Below are 25,641 nucleotides of genomic sequence, written 5' to 3' on the forward strand. Positions count from 1 at the left end.
AATGGAGCTTTTGGGGTTTATATTGCTTCATAGTACAGCCAGGGGGCGAAGCTTCGGACGTCATTATTTCTTTTAGGGCTCCTCCCCTAAACGAAGCAAGCTTTGATACGTGCTTCGCGGAAATGCCCCCTACATCACACGACTGCACCCTGGCTTATGACTCCCCTGTTCACTTGTTCACTATTCCTAAGTACAATTTGGATTCAGCAATTTACCCGGTGTACATGCTTTGGGTTGACAGGAGGGAGCCAGAAGGTCTGGAGAAAACCAACGGCAACACAGGAGTGTGTTAAACTCCGCCCACACAAAGCCGGAGCCGAGAACTCACCACCATGGCGTGTGAGGCCACAACACTAACCGGCACCCCCGTTTCCAGTATTGCTTCCCTGATCTAAGCCATTTTTATGCTTTTTTGTTTCACAGGCCTGACACCCCAATACTGACAAAAGACTGAATAAAGGATATTATACTTTTACACCAGCCGGCATACACCCCTTTCTAGCAAAGTTCAAATTCCAATGAGAATGACAGACGTGCAAACAAAATGTGAAGTGTTTATTGTGCATTAGTATTCTCTGTTTACACATTGTATATTTACATTACAACATGAGACACACATTTAAAATATTTTAGACAGTTTAACATATTTAAATCTATGTAAAAAATGAAACAAAATAAACATTACAGAGCAGAAGTACAAGCAGCCGTGAATGAACGAGGAGAGCAAGGGAGTGGATACGGATATTCGCCGGGGAAAGTTTTACACCAACAAACATAGCAAGCGGCACGCAGCGCGGTGAAATGCATTCTCACTTGTTAAGCCGGCGCGCAGTGAGCGAGCGAGCGAGGCAGAGGGGGCTGGTTACGGCAAGCGGCCTTTCAAATCCTCTTCACTGCTGGACCGTGTTACATTAATACTGAGAAAACAAGGGCAGGTCTGCGGCCTGTGTGTGCGTTTGAGTGATTGTGTGTGTGTGTGTGTGTGTGTGTGTGTGCCATTTCTCCAGTCATGGCTTTGGCACGCCCGCCTGCGAGTAGCTTTCCGCCCGAGCTGATTGTGGACGTGCTCGGCGCCATTAGCAATAGCTTATCATAAATTCAAGTATGAAAGTCTTCTGCAGTGCTGCAAGGCAGGCCTCTAAGGCTCGTAGAGAACGGCATTTATCACTGGGTGTGCGTGGGTGCGGGTGGCAGTACTGTAGTACTGATAGGGGCAAAAAAAAAACCCAAAAAAAACATTAATACCTCGGAGGCATATTAAGGCGCTTCCGGAGATGAATAAATAGCACTAAAGAACACTACTCCCAAAAACATGGTTGACATGGCAGTATTGTGTGAGAGGCTGATTACAGAATGAAATAAATGTGTTATCTTTGGGCCAAATAAATAAAAGAGGAAAAAAAAACGTCAGCTGGAATCGTAATACTAGGAGGACAAAAAAAAAAAAAAAAGGAATTCGTATTTCATATCGAACTAGGGTTTCAGCCGTTTGTCTGTCTCAGAATGGATATGGTCACGTCACGCAGACACGTCAGCAGTCGCGAGTTTCTACGGATGTCTCGGCTGCGGCCGCTGCGACTTTGCCCCGAGTACATCCGGGAGGAGCTGGTTCGGGTGTGTTTGCGTTGTCAGTCGTCCACACAATCCTAATTTTAAACAAAACGTAGCGTATGAACACAGGCATATGGTGGGTGCTTCGCTCTTCAGTTCGCAACACAAAACACACAGGTGTTACCAAAAAAGGGGGAAAAAGAAGCAAAAAAAAAACACCACTGAGCTATCTACAAAGTGATATTAAACTCATCATCACCATTCTGACCGTTTTTTAAAATAACGCATCCTTTCATATTGACCCTTTGAAAATGACACCAGCGGGAAAGCTGGTGTTGACACCACAGGGTCAAAGGTCACAACAGAGGCTCGTACGGACGGTGTGGAAGCATTTTTACTTGCCAAAATGTAATTACAAAAGAGCACTGGGTTTTGTCGTAATCAACCATGTTGACTAGAGAATTAAAGTTATCGCTATCGTCCATTAGTTTGTTACTGAAATAAATACAACTTAATATGTACATATACCTGAAGCGGAACTGCACAGTTTCACGTAAAAAAAAAAAAAATAAGAACTTTAACTCCAGAGATTAAATTATTTAAATTATTTCTTCTTCTCCCTGTTTTCAAGGACAGACGTGACATTCAGGAGAACTGCATGCCGACATTCACACCATTCCACAGAACAAGTGCAAACAGAGAGAACAAGAGAGGGAGCAGATTTCAAACTCAAACATCAAACTCCACATCCTCCTCCAGTTCATGAATTTTCGGTTGGTCTGTAATTTGGCCGCCTGCTCTTGCTGTGTGTGTTTCTGCTGCATTGGTATTGTGTGTGTGTGTGTGTGTGTGTATATATATATATATATATATAACTCTATAAAATCTCTTGCTCTCTGTGTGCTGTGGATGTTTGCTTGTCGATCTCCACCTGTTTACCCTGGTAGTTTACTTCAGCTTCTTGTCATTACTTTTGATATGTCCGTTGCGTCTGTGCTTCCCGTTCAGAACGCCGTTGTGACAGTGTCCATTCTCCTTGGAAGCCGTCGCCGACTCCGCCCCTTTTCTAAACCTTGCTTGTACAGCTCTGCCTATTCGGTACAGGCAGTAGGGAAGAAGAAAGAAGCCCAACACCAACACGGCCACAACATCCAGTAGGAAGTACTGGTAGACAGGGACGGTGTAGACGGACGAGCGGAGGTGCAGGGCGCCATGGTGACGGAGGACGTAGCTGATCCAGTAAACGGCTCTGCTCACAGGATGACCGGGCTGGTCCTTGTGGATGTTTGACAGCATGTGTGCCCGCTCCCGATACCTACACACATCAACATGGTCAGTCACTCATAGAGAATGGAGTAAAAGGAATCTGATGACTTTTTGCCCACAATACCAGTAAACGATCACAGGCATTTATGAATTCATAACTGAAACAGGAAAGTTTCTCTCGTGTATGTCAACTTTTTTTTTTTTTTTTTTTTACAGGTTGTGTTTGCTTTGTATTCGGTGCCTTGTGGTTGTCGTTACAGGTAGAAAGTTACACAATTATAACACACATATTACATATTTTTCACATAGGTATAGAAAGTGTGTGCGTGTGTTTGTCTACATGCACAAGCATGTGCATGCATACATCTGCCAACAGATGGCAATAATAACTCACAGTAACAAAACCTTTTGATATTTGATAGTTCCTTTTCCTTTCTTCCCAATAAAATATACATAAAGTCCTCAAGTTTAACTTGACATTACCTTAGTATGTATATTGTAGTGGTAGCTATAAAATAATAAAATAATATGTACATTCTACATTGCCAGTGGTGGCCTAGCGGTTAAGGAAGCGGCCCCATAATCAGAAGGTTGCCCGTTCGAATCCTGAACTGCCAAGGTGCAACTGAGGTGCCACTGAGCAAAGCACCGTCCCCACACGCTGCTCCCTGGGCGCCTGTCATGGCTGCCCACTGCTCACTCAGGGTGATGGGATAAATGCAGAGGAAAAATTTCACTGTGTGCTGTGCTGCTGTGTATCACAAGTGACAATCACCTCACCTTTTTTTTTTTTTTAAGGGGTGAGGTTAAACACTGGCACCAACTGCTTAGTGTATTCAGTGTCATTTGTTTTTTATTTAATCACTATGCAATTATTACAAGTTTATTAATATCCATTTCCCAGTTGAAAGATCTGATCAATAGCTTTCATTTGATGTCACTCACACCCTTATGTTTCTCACCTCACGAAATACTCTCAATTAAGTTATTAAAAGTGAGGTCAGTATAATGATAGTGTTTACCATGGTAGGACCCACTGAGCTTATAAAAAGAGTCAATGAATAACAACCAACGTGAAATGGAAGACATAGTGGCTTCTAATGGGCATTTCCATCTGAAAATGTATCAAAACCTATCAACTGTTATGGCCCTAGCTGCAAACACACGTGTGTACAGATGTGTGTCCAGTACCTGCTGTCTGTAATGACGCTGACCAGAGCTGAGTGCAGATCCTCCTCGCTCATCCTCTTCCACTCCAGCATGATGCCCATGCCCTTGGCCTGCACACGAGTCATGGTGTCATAGTGATCGCCGAAAAGAGGGACGCCCACCACGGGAACGCCGTGGTACATGGCCTCATAGATGCTATTCAAGCCACCGTGACTCAAAAATGCACGCGTGTTGTTGTGGCCTGCATGTACACACACACACACACACACACACAAGCACAAATTAGCTATAAGTCCATTATACTGTATACAGACACTCTGTGGGGGTGCTGGAAGTGAGATTAAAGAACAGCGGTAAAGAGACACCCAGTTAACCTTTCCAGACCCTGAAAGCACCAAGACAGGTCTGGTTTCCTCCTCTTCTTCTAACTAACAGCTTTAAAATCGCTGCATTCATAGGCCAGAAAACCCCAAACGGACTAGAAAAGCTCTGGCGCAAGATTAAGATATCGTTTTAAGATCAAGTCAAACAGATTTTGTATTCTGATCTCTCGCCAAATCACCAAGGGGGGAAGAAAAAATATGCAGAAAAAGTTCCAGTCTTTTTTAAGACTCACATGTCCAGAAGATCTGTCCCTGCTGTGTGAGTCCCAGACAGGAAACATTCTTCTGTTTAATCTTAGCTTTATTTTTCATTCACTCATTTTAAAGCGTTCATTTTACAACTGGTGCTGAAAGGGAAGGAGGGGGGAGATCTTCAGATATTTATTTTAAATAGACTTAAATAGTTCATAGCCTAAATGTTGTGTGCAACGTGTAGTGCACATGAAGATTGGATGTTTTAAAAGGACTTTAATATGGATGTTTTTGACTTACAGGTCATTACAGGTCACATGCTGAAATTTTGTACTACAAATCAAAAATCTCCCCAATTGCCTCGCAGGAGATGATTTAGATTCACTTTTGATTTTCAAAGATTTTTGCTGGCAGAATATTTGGATTAGCCAAACCATAAAAGCACATGTTAAAGTGCCACCTGCTGGCGGACAGTTTCTATTGCACAACATCTATGGTCTTGGCTGTGGGAACACCAACGAGATGAAAAGCGAGATGGAGATGAATGGAAAGTTAAATGGAAGGAAGGCGGAAGACAGTGAGAGCACTGACTGGTGACCTTACGCCACCTCATACAATGACCCGGGAGGGAGGGCGACAGAGAGGATGCACAACACGGATATTGTTCAGGGACAGAGGAGGGGACAAAGAGAAACACGGACACAGATACAGCTCTGTAAAAAAAAAAAAAGAGACCCAGTCTGTTTCTTAGCCTGCCGTTGAATTCCGTACTTCAACAGACCTTCAAGACAAAGGCCTGCTGATTAGATGTTCAGATCAACCCAACCTCACCAAACAAGGGAGGATTAGCATTATTCCAGCATCATTCAGCTGGTACGAGATAAATTGCTGAGGTCTCGACTTTTTCCAGAGCTGCATTCATCTAGAACATCAAAAACTTCTACTTAAACCTTCCCTACATATAAAAAAATGAGTGCAGTCATGTTTTTTTCAGCTGAGAAAGTAGAAGGGTGGTAGTAGCCTAGTGGGTAACACACTCACCTATGGACCCAGGTTCAAATCCCACTTAGTACCATTGTGTCCCTGAGCAAGACACTTAACCCTAAGTTGCTCCAGGGGGGAACTGTCCCTGTAACTACTGATTGTAGTTGAATGACGATAGTAGTAGAATGCTGGCTCTTCACTGGCAGAGTTTTATTGTTAATGTAGTCTGTAGACGGCGAGATTCTAGAACACGTCAAACTCGGTCGCGTCTTGCGAGATCACTTTGTATAGATCGATCACTTTGTCCGGCGATGTGATGTGCTGGTGGCGCACGGCCTGCGGATCCCATAATACAGTGCGGACTTTACGGTCACACTGAGGACCCTATGCACAGAGTGACTTTGGTGAATTTTGAAGCATGAAAAAATACATTTTCGAGCTGCTCCACAACCCATTTGTCATCAAGTGCTCTTGTACAGATTCTGCGGTTTAAAGATTGCGTTTGTCAAGTCAAAGCACTGCATTATGGGATCTGTAGTTTGTGTGTTGTCAGTGCTTCGTGTCACTGGGATCTGTACGTGGATCTGTACAGTCATGGCCGAAATTTTAGAGAATGACACAAATACGGTTTTCACAAAGTGCTTCGGTTTTTATTATGGCAGGTTGCATATACTCCAGAATGTTATGAGGAACGATCAGATGAACTGCATTTCAGCCCTGCCCCAAAAGGACCTGCTGAGACCATTTCAGTTATCCTCTCATTAACACCAGCGAGAGTGTTGAGGAGCACAAGGCTGGAGATCATTCTGTCATGCTGATTGGATTAGAAAATCAGACTGGATGCTTTAAAAGGCGGGTGATGCTTGAAATCATTGTTCTTCCTCTTTTAACCAGGGCTACACGTGCAGTCATCATTGCATTGCATAAAACAGGCAAGGATATTGCTGCTAAGATTACTCCTATATTGCATCTATAAAAATGATTGTCTGGAGAAGAAAAGGTCCTGTCTCATGCCAACAATAAAGCATCCTGAGACCATTCATGTGTGGGGCTGCTTCTCATCCAAGTGAGTGGGCTCACTCACAGTTTTACCCAAGAACACAGCCATGAATAAAGAATGGTACCAATGCATCCTCCGACAGCATCTTCTCCCAACCATCCAAGAACAGTGTGGTGAAGAACGAAGCCTTTTCCAGCATGATGGAACGCCAAAGTGAGAACTAAGTGGCTCGGAGAACAATATATTAAAATTGTAGGTCCATGGCCAGGAAACTCCCCGGACCTTAATCCAACAGAGAACTTGTGGTCAATCCTCAGGAGGCGGGTGGACAAACAAAAACCCTCAAATTCTGACAAACTCCAAGCACTGATTAAGAAGGAATGGGTCGCCATCAGTCAGGATTTGGCCCAGAAGTTGATGGACAGCATGTCAGGGCAAAAAAACACTGAAAATAATGACTCTTTGCATAAACTTGATGTAATTATCCATGAAAACCTTTGAAACTTGTAATCAAAACACTGAAGTAGCAAGTTGCTGATTACAAGGTTAGCAGGACTTTAAGGTCCTCAGAAAGGTGGGTAGAGTGGAAAGGTGACTTCATATGCCCCGAGACTTTGGAATAATCTGCCTTTAGCTATCAGACACGCAGGCTCTACTGACATAATTAAAAGTGACTGAAGACTCTTTTATACTTTTACACATTTTTTTTACATTTTTACTTTTAAATTTGCAGTGAGTTTAGCCATTTAAGGGGATTGTATGTGATTATTGTTTATTGTGATTATTATGTATTTGCTTATTTTGTTCTTTGGGATTCTTCTTATAATCTTATATTGTCTGTAAGGATATTTGTAGGTAAGAGGGGAAAAAAAAGGTTCAACATTGCTGTGGGAGTGTGTGTGTGTGAGAGAGAGAGAGAGAGAGAAGGACATTACCCAGTAAGTCATTTTGCGGCATCCACTCCACTAGTCTTGTGTTGTTCCTGAGGTTTGAGGGAGGAACTCCAGAGAACCTGTTGAAAGACACCAGTTCCTCTGAATTACATTCAGGTTTCCATTTCTTAAAGACGCAAATATATGAAAATCTACATAACAATTTTTGTCCCATGAGTGCTTAAGTGAGTGCTGATGCATCCTGTTGGCTGTCTTTATCAGCATGCCTGCACCGTTCCACCACAACAACGGCTGCATTCACTCACAGCGAGCCAAAGCAGAAATGCCTCTTTAAAAATGGAACAAGAGAGACAGCTGGTATGGCTGGAACACACCACCTCCCCATGCACACACACACACACACACACACACACACACACACACACCTTGGGTTACAGAAACACAGAGAAGTGTTCACTGACACACACAAATAGGTACTTACTCTAGAGGTTCTAACATAACTAAAAGCTTAAAAATATTATTCGAACTGAAGTAAGACCGTGGCTTACACAACTGGCACATTCCTGTTGATGAACCGCACAAAAAGAGCAACTGAGCACGTTTGTGGTCCTTTTAAAAGAGATTTTGAAAGAATCTGCCAAGTGAAGCACCTTAACAACCTCTCTTCTCCTTCAGATGTGCAAATTATAAAATACCATATTGAATCAAAAATACCATAAGGTTGTCAGAAATGAAATATAAATAATATTTTTTATATTTTGTTATTTGTCGTGTCGATAATTTCTCAGCAAAACCATATTATATATTTCTTTTTTATTACTTTAAAATCTCATATGCATTTGAACATACGAGCAACACATACAGGAGCCACCGCCTTTTGCAGTGGCACTTTAGAACACGTACACAGCCTGCGTACGTGTTCAGGATGAACTGGAGAAGGGGACGGAGCTCGGTCTGCCGGTCCTTTGTGTTCAAGATGTGTGTGTCATGTCAGGCTGTTTGCATGAATTACCTAATGACAAACAGGGTGCTGTTACTAAGAGACCACAGGCCGCTCGGCAGGTAGAATACCTAATTACTGTGTGTGTGTGTGTGTGTGTGTGTGAGACAGAGAGAGCAAGGTGGCAGTCTATTTTCCTATGGGTTTATGTTGCACCCTTACCTCCTAGCTCATTATAAAAGACACACATGCATTTGGATGCGCGCACACACACAAAATAAATGTGATTTAGCAGTAATATCAGTGCACGGCTTAAAGAGTAAGAAAAACTGAACGTGCAGTTTTATTGTGTGTGTGCCTTCTTCAGATGCTGGGCTGTAAGGTCATGAGCCCACTTGGCTCAGTTTTAGTGACGTGATGTAATGATTACCTCACGCGGACCTTGATAAGCCCTCTAAAGCCACCCCTGTTCCAAACCGCAGAGACTGAGAAGGGACAGAGCGGAGTAGAAGACTGTACCTCCAGATGACTTTCTGTCGCAGCCGCCCAAGAGCTCCAGCAAGCTTGTGTGCAATTTCATCCGAAAGGTACTTCACTCCTGCACCGAACGACACAACCACGAAGCCGTGCTCGTCCGTGTCCCTCACCCAGTCATAAAACTCCTGAAAGCAAACACACACAGGCATGCCCACACACATTAACGCTCATAAAAACCAATGCTAAAAACGAGTTGGTCTACAAACAGCTTAAAAATTAACTTTGTTAAAAGGTGGCCAGTCTTGCCAGGTTGGGTGGTTTTAATGAGCCACTTCTGGAAAAAATACTTGATATTCATGAAGTCCTTTCTCATTTCAGGAAGTAGTTGTGGCAGTTAAATGCTCATCCGATGCATTTATGGATGATTTTGCACTGCCCGTACGCAACAGTAGTTCCGCATCCGAACCGCAATGCGGTAAAAAATTAAACCCGCCGCAGTATATAATTCTATATCTGCAAGTACCATGTTCTATAACACAAAACCAAGCGGATCCATAGATGAATATGAAAGAATTTACAAAAGAAAGTGTTCTAGTCTCCGACTCCTGATGTTCTGAGCAGGAGCCATGCAGCCCCGCATTTCTCACAGCTGAGAACGGCCCCTATTCATTCGAGGTAATTTCCACGTGGGGCACACACTGATGTGTACATGCACACATGGAGATCTTTATCACATGCGATGCTGCAACTACCATGTATGGAAATACACACCAACTCTCGCTCTTGATCGCGTTGGCACTGTGACACAAACAATGCAAATCAGCCCAACACGGGCAGGAAAGGTTTCAGTGCAGAAGAAGGATGGGTCAACAGCAACCTTCTAGTTATCAGTCCTTTCTGTTCACCTCAATGTTTATAGAAAGCTCAGACGGACGAATGTGGGTGACAGTTCATAAGGTTCAAACCGAGCCTTGGACCACACTGGAAAGGTCACCAGCTAAGCATTGAACTCATGCTGTCAATCAAACTATTTTTACAATCGTGATTAATTCTGGCCGGTTCATTAATAGTGAGCAATTTGTGAAGTTTGCTATAATATTTAGAAGTAAGTGTGGTGTGACGCCCTTCCCATTCCCTTTAAAAGGGGTGACGTCATATGCAGCCAAGATGACATTGCTTTTCATGTTCCAACCAATCAAATTCATTCCTGCAAAGCACTGGCAGCTATGTTGTCAACCATTGGCTGCCACGGACGTGCTCCCTTAGGTGTTAACAATGTTGGTTTATTTTAAATGTGTTTCATTGCTTGTTTTTTGACAGCCCTAAATTTAATTTCCATCACCCATACATACCAGGTAAAAAAAAAAAGTCTCGGAATGAGTGCCATCCTGATTAAACACTTCACACTTGCTTTATCGATATGTGCAGATATAAATGAATAGCTGCTTTTTTCCTAGCATGGTTACAGCATGTTACTAATCTAGGTGAGCTGAGGCAGTGGTCGACACAGATATGAATTTAAAAAAAAAATACTGTACAAAAAAAAAAAAACAGTATATTTCTGGACCTTTTTTTTTTTGTTCAGCGTTATATAATGTTTGAGCTAGAATATCTTCACATTCTGTCTATAAACTCATGAAAATGTAAATTTACCAGTGTAGGTGCTACAATGAGACAAACCATTGGCCAAAAATTGTCACATCATATTAAAAACAAAATGCTCATAATTTAATCAGACCTTTTCAGGATCTAAAAATTCAGATATGAAACGCGTAAAAAACACACAAACCCTCTGCGGAGGTCTCTAGGAGCCACTTGAGACATTCACGTCTGACGTTATCGGATATCTGAAAGCAATCCGCCCGGCCGCCTTATCTCACGCACCAACTGGCCGTGTGAGGTTTCAGCGGAGCGGGTTTAGCAGGGGAAGCGGGTCCGAGCAATCAGACGATATGTGCTGGAGGAGCACAGCGGAGCATGAAATTGCATGTTTGTGTGTGTATAATGTATATGTGATCCCGGCGGTATAGTTCTGCCTTCTCTATGGCGTGCAGGAGCGTGGCGCATTAGCGTCAGTGCGCTCGGCAGTGGAAGCATCCAGCTGCAGGGGAACAGACAGCTTTCTCCTGGCACAGAATGGTGACCTGACACACAGGACCCAGTGTCCGCAGCACACACTCAACAATGGCCACATTTACACACACATACACAGCACCAACACACACACTGCATGATGCTTTCAGTGCGCACAATGCGCCTTTTCGGGAGTTGGTATTCCAAAATCTCCAGGAAGGACCCAAGAACCCCCACACTCCCATTGAGTTCAGCTATCTGGACAATCACACACACACACACACACACACACACACACACACACACACACACTCATACACTCAGTAAGACAAGAATATGCATTGTGCTGGTCACACACACTCTGAATAACCTCCTGACGTTGAAGAAGAAAAGATAAGCTTACATTTGGTCTAACTCCGTTTTCTAGATCAGACAAGCACATTTCACACATTTTATGCAAAATAATTAGTAAACAACCAACCAGATTGTTTAGAAGTCATTACTATTACGCAGATAAATAATAGTTCTCGGCCAAATTACAATATGCTTCTAATACTATTAATGCATGGGCGTTTTCACATCAGGTAAATTATTTTAAATTGCTTTGATTTATTTTGTTTCATGATGAGTATCAAATCGTTACATTTACTGTGATGTGGTGTTCACCATTGTGAAGTCGCCGCTAATCCCATAATTCCAGTGTCTGGGGTATGGTTGCATCACAAGGGAACGGCTGCACTGACCAGCAGTATGAAGTTTTTGGTACCAACAGTGGAGACCGGATGCATCACAGATCACCACGGTAGTCTCATTCAACACCAGGTTCATAAAGTCAACAGAAGGCGGCATGCAGGTGTGGACACATTTCACACCTGCAAGTGGGATTTCTTGTGACTGTTAATAATCACAAGAATAAAATATAATAAGGGATGGGATGGGAGTGGAAAAAAAAGCTACTTGGCCAGCTTAAGGAATGTTTTCACAGTGGCCATACCAGTTAAGACCAGTTTTGACCACTTAAGTTGTGTCTACATGCAGTTTCCTACCTTGTTATACCAGCTAAAACCAGCTAAGACCAGCTGTGTATGTGTGTGGTTTTTTTTTTTAATAGAGATTACATTGCTGTGGTTCACTGAACATCTATTACAACAAACAGGTTCAACAGTAAATCTCACAATTAAAAATTCCACTTACATCTGCTGTAGCGTGCGCTGCTCATCCAGTATGCTTTCAGAATGCATTAATATTAGGAAAATATGGAAATTTCCACTCCAAGGTTTCGTTTTCATATCTGAAACTGGTGTACAGACAAGGGGTCTATCAACACTGCAAATAAACAGTTCAAAAGTGAAATTTCAAAGTGAAATTTTGGTAGCCTTTTTGTGGGGGTGCAGATGGGAGAGTCAGTTTACATCACAACTCTTTAAAAAGGTCTGGACCAAATTACCATCAAATTATTATTTATTTTTCTTTCTTTTTTTTTCTTTTTTTAAAGATTTTTTAAAACGTCCAGATGGCTGACCTAATAGACTGAGAACACGCCCCATACAGCACAGTTTTAGGTAAAGGTAGCCCTGAATAAAACAGATTTATATGAAGGACTGTCACAATTAACTTAAATACATTACAGCATTAAAATGACTTTTTGTTTTATTGGGGGGAGGTGTGTGACGTGATTCTGTCTTCTTGAATCATGGCTGTACTCATAATGCGCAACATTACAGGCCCAGTACAGAACACTTAGTACATGATTCCTTTCTGCTATGGCCCTGTTTTTTTTTTTAATACGGCACACTTCAATGCTTCTAAGTGTGATGCCCACTGGGAGGTTTCAAGAACAATAGGAATAGATGTTCAACTCCTTTTACACAATTCCCATGATATGGTAATGCACACCTCTCTCTGGGAGTTTCCCCAAGATCGTGTGTGCATTTCCAAGGATACACAACATCGTACACAAAGCTTTTTACACCAGGACAATATTATTCAGCAAAACCCTTCTTCCAAAAGGTAGGAAATCTGAGAGTCCTTCAAATTGAAAGTTCTGGCACTGGTATGACAGCTCGGAATGTATGAACATTTATTGACCATTCCTGGAGTTTCAGAATATCATAGGCAAAAGACAAGATGTGTAAGAAGGCTGTCTGTGGTCTAAAAAGGCTGGTTCTACCTTGAGACTAACATCCCATCCCTCGAGGGAAGCCGTGAGGGCGCAGGCCTTATGCTCTGGCACTGATGCTCTGCTGCAGGGACTGGAAAAATGCATATATTTAAATGTGTTTATGCATGTAATGTGATGCCACATTAAATGTGATGGTACCAATAGGGGTGCTGGCGTGAGAAACTTTACGGTCCTTACTGGAAGGCTAAAAAGCCACAGAGTGGTACACACATGGGTGCTAACATGTTGGCAAAGGAATACATGGATCTACTCCCTCTACCTGGCCAAGGTGAGAAATTGTCTTGCAATGCTGCACCAGATAATATAATGCAGTTAAACAGTTGAATGCAGTTGAATTTAAACGTATAATATCACTTATGCACATGTAGGTATCAACCAACGCATTATATGATCACTGCTTTGCACCAGAAGAACAGCGTAGCAAACAAGTTCAGAGTTCACCCATGACCAATGCAACACTGAGTTACAAATATGTGGAGTGACCAGTTGTCCCTTGTTAGCTCACAAGTTACCGTGGAAAAAGTATATTTAATTGCCTCTATGAATGGAATATTCCAGCAGGGGAAACACATCCATGCAAATCCATGCAAGTCCAAACGCTTCACTGTGATTAATCTACACAGGTGTGTCTGGTCATTTCATTCCCCAACTTCTCGGTCCGGTCCAATCTGGTGTGAATCAAGGAAGATTCACTTGAAAAAGAATTTTACACTCACCATGATGTTTAGTGAGGGACCAGTGAAACTCACCCCTGGTACTATAACTAACTTCAGGGGCCACCGTGCACTGTGGCCTGTATTCTACAGTATTCACTCAACAGAAACAATGTGGTTTTCTTGCCCAAATGTGGGCACAGGCTGACAATTGCAGATGGATTTAAATGATGTGGCTGGGTTGAGCCGCAAGTATGGACACATCCCTCTATTAGGAAGGGTCATTCTTGGGTTATAACATCTGGCAACCTCTACTGTGAAATATCCCCAAATGAATAAGAACATAGTTTTTAAGCCTATGAATCGAGCTTTTGATAGGGGCAGATCAGGATCAATGTTTGTCTTTTATGTAAAGTCATGTTGTGTTCGTCATTATGAACCAATATGAAAAGGTATCTATTATATTGGCCTTAATATAAACACCCCAAACATAATATGACCCCCATTTTTCAATTAAAACTCTTACAAAAAAAAACAAAATTAAATATAGCTCTATCAACACTGCTTTTTTTTTGTCTAGACTGCAAATGTAAGATAACAGCACTTGTTCAATTGTGCATTGAAAATAATGATAAAACCCGAGGTGTGACTATACATCAGCAAGAGTTTCCTCAAATCATTATAAAACCACAATGCAGGAATATCGCTGATGGCTGACAGCATGACTCACCCGCCCCACCCCTACTTTTCCCAACGTTTCCCCAATGCTGCATCACACACTGAATTAAACTAGCTTGCCGGGTTTGGCAGTAGTCTAGTGGGCAAGACACTCGCTTATGAACCAGAAGACCCAGGTTCAACCCCACTTGCGTCCCTGAGCAAGACACTTTACTGTCCAGGGCGGGACTACTGATCGTAAGGCGCTCTGGATCAGGCCGTCTGGTAAACGTAATGTAAATGAAATGTAACTCACCTGAGGAAGTGGGCTTGGTGGCTTGGTTAGGATCCCTCCAACATAGACCACATGAGGCAGTGTGGGCCGTGGGAACTCCAGAGCCATGTCTGTGCACAGCATCCATAGACAGCTGCCCTGCACGAGTTCGTGCATGCTCACTGAAGGCTGGATGTTGTATTTCTTCATGATGCTGTCGTATTTGGGCAAGACGAGGAACTGCACTCCAAAGCGCGACACCAGGTAAACCACAGTGTTGGCCACCCGCTGAAACAGCGACATCCTGTCCGTCAGAAGAGAGTTGAACTCGGGGACGTAGCTCAGAGGCGCCGGGGCGCCCACCTCGGCCGGGTACCAGAGGCCTGTGCTGAAGACGGCGTACTGGACGCCCAGGATGTGGGCAATCACGAAGCCGCACATCTCGTTGGGGTCGACCAGAAGCAGATCGAAGCGCTCGCGTTTGAGTTGGGCCATGACCTCCGCGCTGCTCACCACGGCGTCGCAGTTCTGCGAGTAGTGATCCAGGATGTCAAAGAGCTCCAGCGCTGTCAGGCGGCCTGAGAAGATGTTCCTGACCTTGGACTGGAGGAAGTTGTCGGCCGTGGAACTGTTGAAGATGCCTGGGTACCGCTGGAGTCGGTAGTGCGGAGATTCTGGGATGTCGCGCCCCTCGGACACGAGGAAAACGGTTTCGTGGCCGTCGATGTGGAGCGCCGAGGCCAGCGTTTTGAAGATGTAGAGGTGGCTCTCGAACATGATGGGAGGCACAATGACGATTTTGGCAGCCCAGGACCAGCTGAAGGAGAACAGCAGCAGCAGCACCACAGTGATGGCGGGGGAGGGCTTCATGGCTAAACCAGAACAATCGATAAAAGATTGGAGTTTAGTGCAATAAATATTCAAACATGCAGATTATCGTTCACACAAAATATTTTTTATGAATTTGTGCTGTCAATTCTCAAAAATCAGTCCAGAAAAGTTGACCTTTTACCCAACAACTGTCACCAACACACATACACACACACATATCTTCCATCCTACTTAAAGACCAAATGAGGCTTAATAGTAATCTGTGATTTATTCGTTGGCCACACCTCAGGTTTCTGTGTACTCTGAGCGATGGTGAAAAATCTGCCCATAAAAATACCAGCGGCAACATGTGACCCCAGCCGGATCGCGTACGTGATTAGAGATCATTGTCTCTAGCTGGAGAGGAGCAACATTCCAGCCCGGCTGATCAAGCATTTGGTAAAAAATCTCAGAGGTCATGTTGAACATGGCAAGTATGTGATTCCAACAACACAGATTAATAGCCAATCAGGAACTATATGGAAACTAATAGTGTGTGTGTGTGTGTGTCCGCGCAAGACAAAAATGGAGCACAGGTGCACACAGACACACACACGGGCAGCGACTGTTCATTCAGTCAAATCATATCCGTGTGTGTTGAAACACGCACCTGCCGGCACATTCACAGGAACATACTCATAGCTCCGCCTTATTTTCATAGCTTTTTGATATTGAGTTCTGTTAAGGTTTGAAGAATTTTTTTTCCAAAAAGATGAAAATACTTTCACAATATCAATGTTGTTATGCATGTCTCTCTGCTACAAACTTATATTTAAATATTAAAAAAGGCCTTGTAACAGTCAAAGATGAAGTGAAGTGTTCCTTTAAGACACACTGTGTTCTGTGGTGGGGCGGAGCTATTTGCCCACACTTGTGCGATTTTGCATAGATACCAAGCTGGGACTGAATATCTTGTACTGAGTTATGGTTGTACCAATTTCATTTCTTTTGAACAGAACAGGAACATTCGGGAACTTGTGACCTCTAGTCGTGTTTGAACATATGGCAGAATCATTCTGATCAATCAAGATTTCATAAATTTAAAATAAATAAATAAATAAATAAATAAAATCCATTCTACAAAAAGAAAAAAAATTACACACTTTCCCCTCTTTTCATTGTTTTATTACTCTCTTGATATACACCAACAGCCGCTGTGCTTCACAAGCTTTTTAAGTGCCCATCACTTGCACTTTCTGTAATACAATTAAATATATGACCATCTCTCCAATCTGTACACATTTCACGTTAGTAAGTTGACTCTCACTACGTCCACAAACTTCAGTCTGATCGATAATCAAAATTCAGAACAGCTAAGATCAGCTAGCAGGCCATTATTTCGTCTTCTGGGGCTGGGCCTGACAGTTGGTGTATCTCATTATCGGAACATCTTGACCCGTCCGAGACAGCAGGCACGTTGGAGTAGGCCAGGGCCGGCCCACAGGCCATATGTCCACCTGCGCGGCGCGCCGACCCCTTTTTCTGCTGCTGCCCCGTTTCTGTGGCAACGTGGGAAGCGGGGATGTTACAAACTCCTCTTTCTTTTCCCCCCAGACTGTTGTTGACTGTTGCCCTGGAAACAACCCCGAGTCGCCATCCCCTTCCTGAGAGACGTCACCGCTTGGGTTACTAATTGCAGTGTCTGATTACCTTGTCTTCTCCATGCCAAATCCTCAAAGAGGAAAGGGGGAGACAAAGAGGATGATGCAGACTGCTGTCCAACAGGTACTTTTTTATATTCATACTTGCTGCAGCTTTCAAACATACAGGAAGCTTTAATTAATTAACAGTTGAGTCTGAACCTAATCCTCGGCAATAGATGGTTCATGTTTTCTGGTCTGTAATGTACACTGATGAAGCCTCCTCTGAACAAACGACGAGCGCACAAAGCAGAACTACTGGTTACTTCTTGTTATGCAAACTCCTGGTCATGCAAATGTCAGCATTTGACTGAGAGGCTCGGTGATCTGAGGAAACATGCGCAGTAGATGATGCTGCTGGCCCCGTCACCCCCAACCCACGTACACACACGCGCAGACCAGGCTTAACCCAAGCCCACGGTAACACTGCTGGCCGCTGCTGTACCCTAAACACACACAGGGCCAAGAACTCCGCCCTTCTGTTACACACAGACACACACACACACGCACCAGAAACCGGTCCAACAGGAAAAACCCCCTTCCATTTTCTCTCTCTCTCTCGATGGCACAGACGTTCTACTGATTCCACTGCACCGGTCCTGATGATCTGTGCGAGATTAACACGTCGGGGGTGACAGGTTTCAAGTGTTCAGTGTGTTGCACAACACACTCAAAGTGTCTTTTAAATCTACGTCACAAATGGCAACTGGCAGCATTTTATGCTCAAAACAAATATGAACTTCATCGATTTACAACTGCTTTGCTGCTGCAATGCAAACTTTGTACTATTAATCTTGAAATACACGTGCACGCACACACACACACACACGCCCCACCGGGTTTATGTTTATTTCACAGTGACTTCAGGTGAATTTCACTGATCACGGTCACATGGGTGTCACCCTTCAGCCAGCTTTAGGACCCAGGGCTTTCAGCACAGTCCTCCTCTCACTACAGTCAAGCCTTTCACACTAATGTACTATTAAGTTGCACAGCAGTAAAAATTGTGTTTTTTTTTTTTTTTACAATAACCCATAATAACAGAGCTACTCTAGAACATGTATAATACATCTATATATTATTATAATATATATAATAATAATATATAATCTTGTTAGGCTGATTTATTAGTATCATTCTTCAGTTGTATTTTTTTAAAAAAAGAACTCCAACGGGACCCTCTGTTGTACCTCACGTCAAAAGCAGCAGCAGCAGCAGCGGAGCCCGGCAATAATGACTTTATTATCATCTCTTATCCTACTCGTTCTTATCGTCATTTTATTCACGACAGCAACACCTTCTGGGCCATAAAAGTCCACTACTGTGTGTCTCCATTTATTCCAGACATTCGAGGCCTTTAAACCCACCGATGCTTTGACAGATAAAGGTAAAGTTTGTAAAGCATGTACTGTAAAAGCATCTGCTAAGTCAAGTAAAGGTAAAGTTTGTACTGTAAAAGCGTCTGCTAAGTGAATTAAAGGTAAAGTAAAGTATGTACTGTAAAAGCGTCTGCTAAGTAAAGTAAAGGTAAAGTAAAGGTAAAGTATGTACTGTAAAAGCGTCTGCTAAGTGAATTAAAGGTAAAGTAAAGTATGTACTGTAAAAGCGTCTGCTTAGTAAAGGTAAAGTATAGGTAAAGTTTGTAAAGTATGTAAAGTAAGTAAAGGTAAAGTTTGTAAAGTACGTACTGTAAAAGCGTCTGCTAAGTAAAGTAAAGGTAAAGTTTGTACTGTAAAAGCGTCTGCTAAGTAAAGGTAAAGTAAAGGTAAAGTTTGTACTGTAAAAGCGTCTGCTAAGTAAAGTAAAGGTAAAGTATGTACTGTAAAAGCGTCTGCTAAGTAAAGTAAAGGTAAAGTTTGTAAAGTACGTACTGTAAAAGCGTCTGCTAAGTAAAGTAAAGGTAAAGTTTGTAAAGTACGTACTGTAAAAGCGTCTGCTAAGTAAAGTAAAGGTAAAGTATGTACTGTAAAAGCGTCTGCTAAGTAAAGTAAAGGTAAAATTTGTAAAGTTTGTACTGTAAAAGCGTCTGCTAAGTAAAGTAAAGGTAAAATGTGTAAAGTACGTACTGTAAAAGCGTCTGCTAAGTAAAGTAAAGGTAAAATTTGTAAAGTTTGTACTGTAAAAGCGTCTGCTAAGTAAAGTAAAGGTAAAATTTGTAAAGTTTGTACTGTAAAAGCGTCTGCTAAGTAAAGTAAAGGTAAAGTTTGTAAAGTATGGACTGTAAAAGCGTCTGCTAAGTGAATTAAAGGTAAAGTAAAGGTAAAGTATGTACTGTAAAAGCGTCTGCTAAGTAAAGTAAAGGTAAAGTTTGGGCAGCGGACGGGTTTCGGGCGCTTTTTTAAACCAAAGCGTCGGGGCCATGAACGGGTGACGGCGCCGTTTTGGGACGTTAAACAGCCGCCCGGTTCGGGGGACGCGGATCGGTCCGGATCGGTTTCAGGAGCCACTGCGGCGCATGAAATATTGACGAGGCGGCGCGCGGGCGGGCGGGCGCGCGCACGACGTCCCCACGTCACGCCGCAGCCTCGCCGGCGGAGCGACTTTCCACGCGTTCCCCGGGTGGCGGGGGGCGGCGAACTCGCCTCTCCTGTCCGGTAAGGGTAAACCGGAGCCGGCGCGGGAGAGGAGAGGAGAGGAGAGGCACGGCGGCGCGGTGAAACTCGCGCAAAGGCCCACGTGAACTTTCATGAACTTTAAGCCCACGCTGTCCCGCGCGCCGCACCTGTTGTCCCGACGCCCCGCCCGACGTCGAAAAGCGTGGGGAAAGCTGGTCGGGCCGAGGGCGCCTACCTTCCTCAGGTGTTCCTGGCCTCGTGGATGAGCGGCGCCCCACGTCCCCGCGCAGAGAGAGACGGCGCTGGAAGGAAATCCACCTTCGAATGTTGACGCCGCAAAACCGGTTTTACGCAAAGAGGCGCTGGAAGAGAGAGAGAGAGAGAGAGAGCGAGAGAGAGAGAGCGCGGTGCGTGTGCGGCGGGGCGTGGCCTGCACGCCCTGTTCCATTGATCTCGGGGAGGGACCCACCTTAAGCCAGGTAAGGGGGAGGGGCCTGTGGAGCAGCCAGGGCTTGTGTATTAATGTAAGAATTGTTGGGAACAGGGCGCCCGGAATGTCAGATGACCCTCACGCACCAAAAGCAACCTTTTTTTTTATTTTATTAGAGCATGCAAATTATGGCCACGATGTGTCTCACAGATGAGGAAAATCTGCACACTTGTTAAAGTGCACAAACCTCATAAATGGCTGGTAGAGAACATTCCACGGAGGAACCACAGTTGTTGAAAAGTCCATCGCTTAAAAGACGAGTATTTGTTAACCCAAGTCTGGGGCTTTAAAAGTTTTAGTTTTAGAAAAGCAGTCGTCTTAGGACATGAAAACAGTGGCACGGATGAAAGAAGCAATAAAACTGGCCAAGTTCAAACTAGAGCATTATCTAGCGCATCAGGAGATGTGGGTTTGACTACAACATTATTTCAACTACAGTGATTATTTATTATTCTTTTTATGTTTGTTTTTTTCTGTTTCCACCCATTTCATCTTATTTAATGATAAAACGACCCTAAACGTTTGAACGGTTGTATAAGATTAATTTTATTCTAATGTATTTAATGTCATTTCATTTCTTCACCTAACCAGAGGAAGATTTTGAGTATTTAAAAATAGGGCCATGAGGAAATGGGTGTCGATGGTGTGAAATGTGTTATTTAGAAGATCTGCTTGATCATTGCTCCAGAATTGACTGAACTCCACTGGTGCATATGTGTGTGTGTGTGTGTGTGTGTGTGTGTGTGTGTGTGTGTGTGTGTGTGTGTGTGTGTGTATACGTGAGTGTGTAATAGCCAGCACACATTGTTTAGTCATAAAACCCATTCTTAAAAATCCACCGTCAGGCACGGTGATACCACAGTTCAGATGTGGCCCATCAGCTCAGATTCCCGACAACCTGTTTCTTTGTTCTTAGTGTATTGTTTCCTTCCAACATGATACATTTGTCACCAATACGGACAATGTAAGTGTAACAGGTACAGGGACTATTTGTCCTGAAGAATTGTCTCTCTCGGCTTGCAGAGACAGCAGAGTCTGGAAATCTGCCGTCCTATTTTGCCGATCGGTGCTCTTACATTTGCACCTTTTGTATCCCTTTGTCAACTTTATTGTGTGCTGGAATACTGGACACTCAACCCTAAGCATCTGGTGTGAGACTGTTTCTGTGATGGTTACTGTGTTTCAGCTTTATATATAAAAACAAATAACTTTTAATAGCTTTACTTGTAACTCAAAAGGTACAACTTTTTTACATGTATTGTAAACAATGTTTTTAATACAAAATGTTTGATTTGTGTGTAGTTTTCTGCCGTCTTTTGCCGATTCGTAGGTGTGTAAATAAATGAGAGTTTCATTAAACATGGTCACACTCTGGGAGGACTCTGTCTAATTTTGGAAAGGATCCTTATATAATGAAATGCAATGAAATACTTTATTGGCAGATTTTCACGAATATATAGTTCAAATAAGATTGCCAGAGACGGTGAAATAATAATATCAAGACGCAGCATTTATTTCCCACCAGTGAAAGGAAATGAACGTACTCTGAAAGCACGTTGTAAGTCGCTCTGGATAAGGGAGTCTGCCAAATGCCTTAAATGTAAATGTAAATGTACTCTGTTTTTACAATGGAAGCATCCATAAGCCCCGCCCTCTTCACCATCACATAATTCCAGGTGAAACCATACAGGCGTTTTCATTGTGTTTGTAATCTTTGGCTGGGAATAGCAGAGGATTCTGCATATCATCGTGTATACAAGAATAATATCACTCATCCACATACAGGTGTGTGTAAGGATACACACATACAGAGAGAGAGCTAGAAGATAGAAGAAAGCAACACATTAAGCCTGGTTAGATCTATGAGCCTACAAAGCAGTATTGAAGTGTGTGTGTGTGTGTGTGTGTGTGTGTGTGTGTGTGTGTGTGTGTGTGTGTGTGATTTCACTAGAACACTAGATGCTCTGTTACCCATCTACCATTGCGGGGGAAGGCTATGCCATGAGTCATCACCATCCTCGCAAGCTGATTGGACAAGCCATCGCCTGTTCACAATGCCGAGCAAACAGTAGACATCCTGATTCTCTGTAGCCACCACCAATCAGCATCTTGCACCCCACCCACCCATCCAAACACACACACACACACACACACTGAAAACCAACTCTCACACACACACACACGGACACACACCAGCGCATATACACAATATTTACAATGCATACATGACCAACATGGATCCAGCAGAAGCGTGTGTGTGTGTGTGTGTGTGTGTGTGTGGGTGGGTGGGTGGGTGTGTGTGTGTACTCGCATGCACCTGCACTGCCTGAGTGCGACACCTGATCATGATATCAATACTTAATCACTCATGGATACTCAATACAGAGGAAGGGGGAAAGACAGGAATACACAAAAGAAAGAAAGAAGGGAGCATAGAAACATTATTTTGAGGGTTTAAGAGTTGTGAGAGGGAGAGAGTGAGAGTGCGCATGCATGCCAGTGTGTATTGGACTGTGCGTCGAGAACATGTAAGTGTGTGCATGTGCGAATATTTGAATATTTCATGTCCTGAGACCTGGTGAGGGCTGATGTAGGCTGAAAGAGCTGCTGAATCATTAAAGCCGCCCACTGTGGGTTCCGTTTCACATTCTCACTGTTATCATGTTTAGTACACACATGCGCGCGCGCGCACACACACACACACACACACACACACACACACACACATATGTTTTACAAGGACATAGCATAAGAATTCCACATATTTGTTAAAAACTATCTATAAATAACGAGCCTTAATTCTGTTTAATCCTAACCCCCAACTTTACATCAGGAGCCAAATGCAAATATCTCGCTGTTTCATTTTTCTGGGGAACCCTTCATTTTATGAAAGAAACGTGTGTGTGTCTGTGTGTGTGTGTGTGTGTGTGTTGAGAAAGGCTCCGAAACACACGACTTGCGGCTCCGCTGATAAGTCGCCGCCCTCTACCCACCTGAGAGCACATGCACACCCAGGAGAGACGGCCTGTTTGTGTTCTTATCGTATGAGGAGTGCTGGGGTCATCACCCCCTCTTTCCTTTGGGTATTGTTTTATAAACACACGTCCCTTCCCTCTTTTCCATGGGAACGACTCAGCAACCTTACTCACAGCGGCAAACAGCAGGTTGCAAGGTTAGCAGATTGACAAGATTAGTCCGATTAGCACGATAAGTGAGGTTAGCCGATGTACGGCAGCTAATAATGCCCATTTGCAAACGCTGCTATTATAGATGTGTGTTATGTATGAAGATCAGATTCGATTGATCCAGACAAGGCTTTCGGAAATGTGCTCGTAATGTACAGTAATTTGTGTTTTTTTCTTCTTTTTTTTTTTAAACTACCTGCATGCATAGTAGACAGGCAGGTGCAGAGTGTGCAAATAAAAAAACCCCAGTCAAGGTTTTTGGACATACCAGGTTTAAAGTGCTTTATGTCGAAGCATCCAAAACGCGCCGATGCAAGCAAACAGATCCTGTTTCACACTTGGAATATGTTTTTTTTTCTATGCAGTGTTTATAGGGTGAGACCCAAAGTAGTTTGCGATGGGTAAAATTTAAGTGTGTATGTGTTTAGCTCATAGTAGTTTTAAATTGTTTATTTATTTAATAAACCATAAAAGTTATAAAACAAGTAAACAAAAATATTGTTTTTGTTTGTTTTAGAACTTATATAGTTTATTAAGAGCTAGAAAAAAAGGATTTGCCAGAGACCACGATCACATCTGGGTTGCACTTAATTGGCCCGACCCCCAAGGAACCCCTGGTACCAAACCCCTTCACATGCACTACTACACAAACACAGCAGGAATCAACAATATCCCATAGAAGTCGATCCAACAACTGGATCCGTGGTCCCAGATATTATTGCTTGCGATCCTGCAAACAAGTGACTCTGGAAAACATGCTTGAATTAAGCTGAGAAGGGATTCTGTCCCCTCTCCCATATGCTCACCGCATGAACGCGGTGAAGAAAACATTTCCTGTGCAAATGTGTCACGTTACAGCATTCGATTACCAAATGATACCCAGGTTAGGAAAGTTAACCTCGGGTGGATTTATGCTTGCCTCTGCTGGCCACTGCAGTAAATGACATTTAGTCTTAAGAGGCTCTTGAATCACACCTTGAGAAAAATACAACTTTTAATTTAGGAAGTACCCACAGAACATCCTATTTTGAGAGAAAACAATATTTATCAGAAGCCCTTATCCTGAGTGACTTACAATCAGTAGTTACAGGGACAGTCCCCCTGGTTACGTGTCTTGCTCAAGGACACAATGGTAGGAAGTGGGGTTTGAACCCGTGACTTTGCGGTTGTCTGGTGCAGAGGCGAGTGTGTTTAATCGGTTTAATCATTAAACTTTGCCATGATATTGTGATTCTACCATTGCCACTTCATTAGTGGAGTATGAAATATCATTTAGTACATATCTTTGTTCCTTCTATTTGTTGTGTATGGTTTTGTATACTCTTGCCCCACAAAGCATTGTTTATTATCACGTATCCCCGCTCATTTTTCCTTTTGATTTTCATTTCGAATTCTGTCATTGTGATATTGTATTGTAATAGTAGTAATAATAATATAATAATAGTTATTAATTATAATGGGGTTTACCGGTTTAAATCCCGAACCACCAAGGTGCCACTGAGGTACCTTTGATGAAGGTACCATCCCCACACACTGCTCCCCGGGCAACTTTCATGGCTGCCCACTGCTCACCAAGGGTAATGGTTAAATACAGAGGACATTTCTTTGTGTCCCCGTGTGCTGTGCTGCAGTGTTTCACAAGCACTTCACTTTCACTTTCATCATTATAGTAATTTGTGATGTTATCGCACAATCGAAAATTAGCTGAGGTAGGCAAGGCAGGCATTAGAGAACAGGAGACCTGAAAATGATTCGCTCTACTGCACTGATTTTAGAATCGTAAAGTGAATTTTCATTTAAGCATCATCACGTCTCATTCGGGTGGGGTGGTGGATAAAGAATGAAAGGTTTTAGCTCTCTCAAAGCTTTAGGCTTAGTTGGTCATCATAACCCATCTGCCTTGGGAGCAGTGGGCAGCCATGGCAGGAGACTGGGGAGCAGTGTGTGGGGACGGTGCTTTGATCATGGGGACCTCAGTGGTAAGAAAGACCACTTTCTTACCTGCTAGACCACCACTGCGCACTGTCCCCCTACTATGAGCTATTGTTTCGAGTGTTATTTTTTGAAGAAAAAGTCACTTGGAACTCCTATGAGCTTGCAATACTATTGTATGCCCATCAGAGGGCAGTAGAGTATTTCAGGAAACCATAGCCTTTGCAGGAAAATTAATTACCACGAAGATTATAGACTGGTGTGAAATAAATAA

At 43.1% G+C, this 25,641-nt stretch overlaps 1 protein-coding gene across 1 annotated transcript; it reads right to left on the reverse strand.

Moving 5' to 3' along the window:
- Positions 1–534: 534 nt before the first annotated feature.
- ugt8 (UDP glycosyltransferase 8) lies at positions 535–20,117 on the reverse strand. The gene is made up of 6 exons (XM_028978528.1): positions 19,996–20,117; positions 14,738–15,567; positions 8,899–9,041; positions 7,482–7,558; positions 4,009–4,228; positions 535–2,866 (listed from the first exon to the last, which is right to left on the reverse strand). The coding sequence occupies exons 2-6, from the start codon at positions 15,563–15,565 to the stop codon at positions 2,500–2,502; spliced, it is 1,635 nt and encodes a 544-aa protein (XP_028834361.1). The 5' UTR covers positions 15,566–15,567; positions 19,996–20,117; the 3' UTR covers positions 535–2,499.
- Between the last annotated feature and the right edge of the window lie 5,524 nt (positions 20,118–25,641).

Source organism: Denticeps clupeoides, chromosome 4 (genome assembly GCF_900700375.1).
Source record: "Denticeps clupeoides chromosome 4, fDenClu1.1, whole genome shotgun sequence".
Classification (NCBI taxonomy): Eukaryota; Metazoa; Chordata; class Actinopteri; order Clupeiformes; family Denticipitidae; genus Denticeps; species Denticeps clupeoides.

What these genes read in the sequence shown, in the direction of transcription:
- ugt8 (XM_028978528.1), bottom strand. Translation starts at nt 15,565, where the DNA reads ATGAAGCCCTCCCCCGCCATCACTGTGGTGCTGCTGCTGCTGTTCTCC. An exon ending in CGACAGAAAGTCATCTGGAG is followed by an intron (nt 7,559 to 8,898) that starts GTACAGTCTTCT and finishes GTCTTTCAACAG; the next exon opens with GTTCTCTGGAGTTCCTCCCT. An exon ending in AGCGTCATTACAGACAGCAG is followed by an intron (nt 2,867 to 4,008) that starts GTACTGGACACA and finishes TGATGTGTGTAG; the next exon opens with GTATCGGGAGCGGGCACACA.